This window comes from Engraulis encrasicolus, chromosome 24 (genome assembly GCF_034702125.1).
Source record: "Engraulis encrasicolus isolate BLACKSEA-1 chromosome 24, IST_EnEncr_1.0, whole genome shotgun sequence".
Classification (NCBI taxonomy): Eukaryota; Metazoa; Chordata; class Actinopteri; order Clupeiformes; family Engraulidae; genus Engraulis; species Engraulis encrasicolus.
Window position 1 is genome coordinate 4,011,826 of NC_085880.1, and position 7,788 is coordinate 4,019,613.

Sequence of the window (7,788 nt, forward strand, 5' to 3'; positions counted from 1 at the left end):
GAGCCAGTATTACGGCAGACATTGCATGATGCACCGGAAAAGTATTTACGTGCACGTTAAGGCGAGCAGACTGAGCTCTGTTTTGTTAGTGTGAGTCCATTCATGTAATTTTTGCACTTTCATATTTATGTCAGGAAAGACTGGATACGACAGACATTTGGTTTATATTTCAAAGCCCCTCTCTGCTCTCTGGTCTCGCTGTAAAACGTGGCTTTAAAATGGGGGGCTTTCCTGCGTCAGGGTTTACAATTCCACGTCGGTGGACTTCTGTCTCTCATGCTGGTTTGCAGGTCGACTTGAATACAGTCTTATTGCGACTGATCCTCGACAAAAAAGGCAAGCACAGACAGCAAAATTAATACAAGATCAGAAATTGTATTTGGCAATTTTAAACAAGTGCATACAAGTACAGCTAGAAGCATTTCAGTTTAGCCAAGTGCTCGTAGAGTTGCATTAGTCACGTTCTACGTTTAACAGGAACTGCCACCAGACCTAAAAGTACATCAAGAAAAATGTTAAACATCGACAGAGGAACGCAGTCCATTATAGTGAGTACATACCTTTATCTTCAAAAATATAGAAACACAATGTATTCAAAAAATCAAAAAATTATACAGCCATGTTTACGAAGTATACACTTCCCTTGTGTCCAATATGTACAAGTCCGTTAGTTTCAGTTTGGATGGTATGTATGGGGGGATATTCATCATATTTATATATTTATATAGTTTCATACTTTTTCGTATTTCAAAAAAAGATCATATGGTAAAATCAAGGGTCCCTCTCCTTTTTTACTTTCACATCCCCTGCAAGGATGGTGGCTATTTCACCTTGCATGAAAGCCCACGGTACGTTCGAGCCCACCAAGGGGCATTTGTCGCCGCTCGGGCAATAAACTTCACCGGTGGCGCCTTGTTGTTTGATGCTCTCCCGGGAGCATGGGAAACAAAACTTGTGAGAGGGCACCGACGGGCACTGCACGAAGTGCGTGTCCTCCAGCCGCTCGCGACAAAGCGTGCAGCAGAGGGGTATGCTGCTGGGCACGGAGGAGTCCGGAATGCTTTGAGGATGCACCTGGTCTATGCCTGGCACGTGGGGTGTTCCCGCGCCCGAGCCGTCTCTCTGTGCCAGTCGCCTTTGGCTAATAGAGGATGGCGAGAGCGGGCTGCTGCTGTTCCTGCGGGTGGTGGAGTGGACCTGGTTGGCATCCTTCGGCGAGCTGTTCCCCCCTGGGTTTTCTGCCGCCATGATGAGAGCTGCCATCGGGGACTGGCCGTTCTGCACAGCCTCGGGGCTGCGGGAGTGTGGCGATATCGTGGACGCCTGCGAGGCGAAGCTTGGTGGCGGCACAGGGGGCATCTTGTGCGCATCTGCAGGGGGTGGTAGCCATTGCTGGCCGTCTCCGTTGATCTTCACAGCTGTGCCTTCTTCGGGTTCAGGCGACTGCTTTCTCTTCATGCTTCTGGGATGTTTCCCCCTGTCTGCGTGGAGACGAGAGGGTTAATACCAGCGTATGACACATGCATAACCCAATAAACAACATGACCCAAAACAGCACATGTAAAAGGGTAACATTCATGAATTGCTACTGGACAAATGTGGCTTGTTTTGATACATCGTGTGCTTATGTAACTGAGTTGTATTCACACGCACAAAAATGCGCCACATGCAAAAGTAGGCTAGAGTTGGCTTTCATCAGCGGAAATATCTGTTGGCACTTTTGATGCCGGGCAGCTGACTCATGTTGGTCTCAGCTCATTCAAATGAGAGCCTGGATGCAAAGTTTGCGTGCCCCAGCGTCAGATAGTTCGGTCTACTTATGCAATCACATGTTTAGGTTACTATAAATATTTCTGTACCTGATTTGGAGGCGGTGGCGCCAGGATCGTACATCGCCCTTTGTTGCATGACCGTGTGGTCCTTCTTGAATCTGTTGTCGAAAGAATGAATCCCCATAATATCCCTCACTGTCTTGCCCTTGATCCATTCGTCTGCTCGGTTCTTATGGCTCTCGTCGGGAGTCAGGCTGTCCGGTCTGTGCTTGTCTTTCACTTCCCTCTCGTGTTCCGTGCTAGACACAGACGCTGGGCGCTTGCCGCTCAACTCGCTGGCGTTGGCCGCCGCTAGTGCGGAGGGGAGTCCCATCTGCCCCGGTCTGCCATTGATCGCGTGTACTGCGTTCATGCTCCCATTCACCAAAGGCACTAGATTCGGGGGCACGGCGCTAGTCCGACGAGGGTTCGGGCTCTGTCGGTTCAGTTCTGGAGGATCGTCCGGTTTAGGGAATCCATTTGGGACAGGAATGCCGTTTGCTTGTCTCCCGGGTTGATATTCAGGTCCCAGTCGAGGCGGGCGGTCAGAGAGAGGGTAGCGATCCAGGGGCTGTGGGGGTCGGGAACCGGGGTCTCCTGCCGAATGGTTGATTGACTGAATCTCCTTCCCCGAGAGCTGTTGTTTCCCCGGACCCGGAGACCTACCCTCCTGAAAACCATGAGCCCGCTTAAGTTGCCGAGCGGTTTCTATCACAAACTCGATTCGATCTGCTCCTTCGTAGTTGACACATCCCCTGCAGACAGGTTCGGTAAAATCCCAAATCATAGCCCACGGCATGCGGGGCAAGTCACATAAATAACATGACTGCCTTCTGGAAGCAGCGACCGCCGCAGACGACATCTCTCTCGCCGCAAAAACTGGAGAAAATTTCTTCCCAAACGTCCGAGAACCTGCCTCCGTTCCTGAGAAACTGTATACTACAAGATCCGTTTTAACAGAGCTGTCCTGTGCAGAGAACAGAAACAACAATTAAGTTACAAACAGAACTTCATGGCAGTGTGTACTTTACTACGGCGCGCCTCTATCTATCTCCCTCACCCACTACTACTCGGCTGCCTCAATGTGGAGCAGTGACGTCACCGAGCACTAACTTGTGGTTCCAGCTCCAATTCTATTTACTTGATTCTTCGACAGCCCCCTGTTAGCGCATGCTCTGTCGGTCTGCCTCTCCCCCTTTTTCATTTAATCATTTGAACTGTTGCCAGGAGTAGCCTACGACTAGCTACCTCCGACCGATGTAGAAAAAGCTTGATCAGAAACTGGACGCGGTGTCTTTCAATGGCTTTGAGGTTTCGCTGGTATTTTGCTTGTGTTATGAAGTGTACCAACTTGCGCTCATCTAACTGACTTTATTGTAATATATGTTGTTTTTGGTAAGAGATGTGCGTCTTCCCCAGGGAGTACACACGGTGAGCCCATTTCTTTGTCTTGATTAGTGGCTGTTTGAATGGAGATAAACGTGTACTCTTTTTTTTTTGGATAGGAAACATGATCGCTCACGCGCTGATAAACCACCTAGGCTGTTTACCCGTCAAGCAGTTGGTATTTGACGTGTGACGGAACAACATAATAGTGTTTTTCCTTAGTGGTCTGTAATCAATAAAACTCAATTGCTATTTATTTTTTTATTTGAAAAAAAATCAGACATAAAAGAGTTAAAAGCCCCCGGTGGCGTCACCCCAGACCCTCCTGTTCTCGACTTCTCGACGCATGCTTACGAAGTATTCGACTGTCAGTAATTGGCACTTTAAACCTAGTTTAGCATATCCACATTCCAGTCAGCACGGTAGTGCCGCGTCAGACATACTCCCCGAGCAATGTTGTGGAAAACGGCCCGAGTTGCCAACATAGGCACGAGCTTTAAATTGTCTTCCAGAGTGCGCACATGCTGTGCCTTGTCTGATTCACAGGCTTGCTCATACATGCCTGTTTCTTTCACATTGGCGAGGGACTCATCACACAGTTTCGTTTGCTGTGTAGTCTAGACCTTTAAGTTCTGTGTAGCAATCCTTCATGTCAGAGCGTAGGAAAAGATATGGATTCAAATAACATTGTATTGCAAATAGGTTACATCCGTCTTAAAATCAGACAGAATATGTTGAGGTAAAGATTGATACACAGGGCCACAAAATATTCTATGAACAGATCAACAGGTCAGACGGTCAGTCAGATACTTCAGTTGCCTGTAGTCTAAAAACGGGCACGCCATTTGTCTTATATAAGCTACTGTCTACTAGATACCTCGTTGCTGTACAACAACTGGGGGTTATTTTTGACTTGCCAAATGTAAGGAGGTCTGTGTGCAACTTCATTTTCTCTCTTTTGTCGATTTTAGAATTTACATATTTATAAATAAAGCCACTGCTAGTTCAGTGTGTTATGCAGGCTACACTGGAGGACATCCAAATAACTGCTGCTCCATGTGGTGTGGCCATATAGTTTTGAAACGTGTGCATGAATAAAGAAATAGACGTTTGTACTAGCCATCGTGACGTTTGAAAGAGGAAGCAAGCTGTTTAGTCACGTACCCGCAACCCTACCTCGCCCGCCCAACGAACAACAAAGCCTTTGGCACACAGCCAAAGACGATGATCATGCGCATTTGCAGCCTTGCGAAAATAGTCTTCTCCCTGGGAAATATTTCAGGTTATTTGCCGATTTACCATGACCGCCCTTGCAGTAAAAAGTAGCCTACATTCTCACCAACAAATGCATTTTTCAGCCACATGGGCTGGAAAGCACAGCCCTTTGTTACACACGGGCTCATTAAAATCGCGCGTAAAATCGTGCGTAAAAATCATGATTTTGCAAAGGCATTTTTTTGCACATTAGATTTTTCGTTTTTTAAAGGTCAATATGTGTACCGTCATTTTCAATATATAGACCTATTCGCCCCCAGGACAACTCCTGCCACATTTGCATGATATATTAAAGTAGAGCGCAGCAGGTGATGCAACGGTGGATTATAAGAGCTGGTTAAATGAAATTGCAGTCAGGTAACCTTTCAGTCCGGTCTGCAGGACCAATCTGCAGGGTGACAAAGCAAAACCCCGTCTGACGTATGCAATAAGGCCGGCTGTCAAACAAGATGTATTGCATGCCGCATAGAAATGTCACAAGACCGCCCAGCGCCTACCGCGTAAAACAACAACAGGCCTTTCCGGGGTTATTATGCAAGAACAGACTTCTCAGAATCTGTGTTAAAATCGATGTAGGTTACTCAGAAATCCTCCATATAATGTCAAACAAGGGTGTGTCGACTTGCCAAAGGCGGCAATTGATTTCCCAGGTCTACAAAACCGGTTAGTAAAGAAATAGATAAACAAACCCAGTGCTGTTTTAGTGGAAAGTGAGACAATGGAATGTAACAGCTTGGACAAGCAGAGATATGGTGGATGAGGCAAGAGCTGGAAAGGGGGAATGCCGAGCGCGAGGCTGTCACTTGATAAACTGACATTTTGTAGGCTACGGCTGCATCATGAGCGAGCTCGACTTCAGAACGCGCACGCCATGTTATATTCATGGCCAGCCTCCATCACACATTCCTTCAGAAGTTTTTTTTGTGCACAGGCAGTGTAGTGCTCTAGACCTTATCTTTTGTTTGTGCTGCCTCTTGGTCTCGAGGGAGCACCAGTTTCTGCATATTATATAACACCTCTTGCAGATATGCTTGATGCGTAAGACAGTTTTAGCGCGCAGTCAACCCTCATTTTTATTTCTAAAATTGAATGTTGTGAGGGAACAATTATACCCACTCTATACCCACGCCTATTTATTCTGTTTCTGTGCCTGCGTCGCAGGTCTTAGGCTAACTGAAATAAACTACAGATCTTGACTGTTTGAATTAAAAAGTGAATCACTGACATTAAAATCTTGGTTTTCATAATGTGCCCGTCTGTGTTGTTTTCCTCACGGTGATAGTCTATTTTATACACCAGTCTATGCTGGCAACTGAACCCAGTGACATTGTGTTCCTCCCGCTGAAAGCCAGCGGCACAGACAGTCTGCAATATCGCTTTTCCTCCCCTTGATTGGCTGTAATATTCACAGGAAAAGGTAACCATGGTAACTGCGCGCTTACCAGGATACCCCAAGTGACAAGCAACATCCTGTTTATAGTGTTGCAGGGTTTCATTTCTTGCGTAACCACAGCTAGAGAAACAATGAATCAAACCTACAGTAGTCGTGCACAGTTGTTTTGGTCACTGTGTATTATACGTTTATAACTAGATGTTCTACGAATTGAACTGTGATCACAGTTTATGTGTGTGGTAGTCGCCTAATATTGATTTATTTGTGTGCACTTTCTCATTTTGTGTTATTTGAAGGGATCTAAATAATACATATTTTATTAAACCCATGTAAAAACAGCAATATAGAGGAGGAATGCTGTTGTTTTTACATTATAATAATGTTCTTATTAAAAAAGCAACACATTTTTTAATAGCCATTTCCCTACAACATAATTATAAAATGGTGGCATTCAGGTAAAATGGAGGCTTTGCTTGAGAAAAAGGGAAAGGGAGAGCAGAAATCTGTGTTGGGCGGCTGGAATCTGGGAGCTGGAGGCTGCAGAGGTGATGTCATTGGAGCAGAGGAGAGGAGCCCGGAGAGAAAAACAAGGCTCTCTCTCTCTCTATTCAGATCCTCTTTGCAGCCCCAGCAGGGGGGAGGAGGAGGGAGGAGGTGGGGTGGTGGAGTGCTGTGGTGTGGGGGGTGGTGGTTGTGGAGGGCGGGGGCTGGCAGGCAGCCATGCTAGAGGCTGCTGGGAAACGGCGAAAGATGCCAAGCAGGCCCCGCCGCCAACATTAGAGGCTCACATCTTTGTTCTCAGAAACCTGGTGTGCTGCCAAAGGCCTCATTTCAGCACCACAGCATGATTACACTGGATGTAGGCCAACTCCTGAGAGCTCACTCTTTTCCCCCTCCCTCCCCTCCCTTGCTCTCTCTCTCTCTCTCCCTCCTCTTCCTCTCGCTCTTTCTCTCCCTCTCTCTTTCACTCTGTCTGTCTGTCTTCCACCCTCTCTCCTCTTTTCTCTCTCTCCGCCTCTCTGCACTCTCCCTGTCTCTCTCTCTCTCTCTCTCTCTCTCTCTCTCTCTCTCTCTCTCTCTCTCTCTCTCTCTCTCTCTCTCCTCAGTCTCTGCACCCTCCCCTCTCCTCTGTCTTGCCTTCAAAAGGCTCTCTGCCAAACCTGCAGCTAGTTGCCATGACTACAGTGAGTGGAACATTACAAAAAAAGTAAGTAATGAGTCAAGCATGGCTCCAGATGTGCCACATGTGCAACTAAATATTGAGAGAGAAAGAGGAGTGAGACAGAGTGAAAAAAAAAGATGGCGGCCCAGCCCCTCAATTACGTGGGCCAGAATGGGAAACAAACACGTGTACGCTTTAGAAAATGCACAACCCCGCACAAAAACAAACACCAAAGACAGGAAGTCTTCCTGTAAGAAGGCCGAGAGAAAAAAAAAGGAACTAGATAATCTTTCGACTGTCACCGTGACCAGCAGAGAGACAAAGGGAGTGTTTGAGTAGCTCGTATGTCATGCAAACGTTGTCAGTCCTCCTGGCCTGACTTTGTTCTAGTGCTGCAGGGGACGTTGAAAAACATGAAGTGATGCGGTTTCCTGTCAAAAAAACCCTAACAGTCATCTGCGAATACAGTATGCAAGGCAGGCAGGAAGCCTCTCATACTACTCTCCAGTCGTATTACAATATCTGTGGTGAGAGGGGTGTGAATGACGTATGGTACAGGAAAGTCCTGTCTGAACTGAAAATGAGTTATTGTAGAAGTACAAAAGGCACAACGGCTTTAGGGACACCCCTGAGGGGGAACGGTAGCAGTGGCGATGAACGTGAAAATACTGTACAACAGGTCTGGTAGACATGACAAATTTATTTGCCAGGAATATAGTACAAGAACATGGATTACTTGGAAAAAAAAGTATCCTACAGTG

The 7,788-nt window shown here is 46.7% G+C and overlaps 1 protein-coding gene across 1 annotated transcript; it reads right to left on the minus strand.

Annotated features, from left to right (window-relative positions):
- Nucleotides 1-355: 355 nt before the first annotated feature.
- irf2bp2a (interferon regulatory factor 2 binding protein 2a) lies at nucleotides 356-6,200 on the minus strand. Its single transcript, XM_063191669.1, has 2 exons — nucleotides 1,860-6,200; nucleotides 356-1,481 (listed from the first exon to the last, which is right to left on the minus strand). The coding sequence occupies exons 1-2, from the start codon at nucleotides 2,671-2,673 to the stop codon at nucleotides 772-774; spliced, it is 1,524 nt and encodes a 507-aa protein (XP_063047739.1). The 5' UTR covers nucleotides 2,674-6,200; the 3' UTR covers nucleotides 356-771.
- Between the last annotated feature and the right edge of the window lie 1,588 nt (nucleotides 6,201-7,788).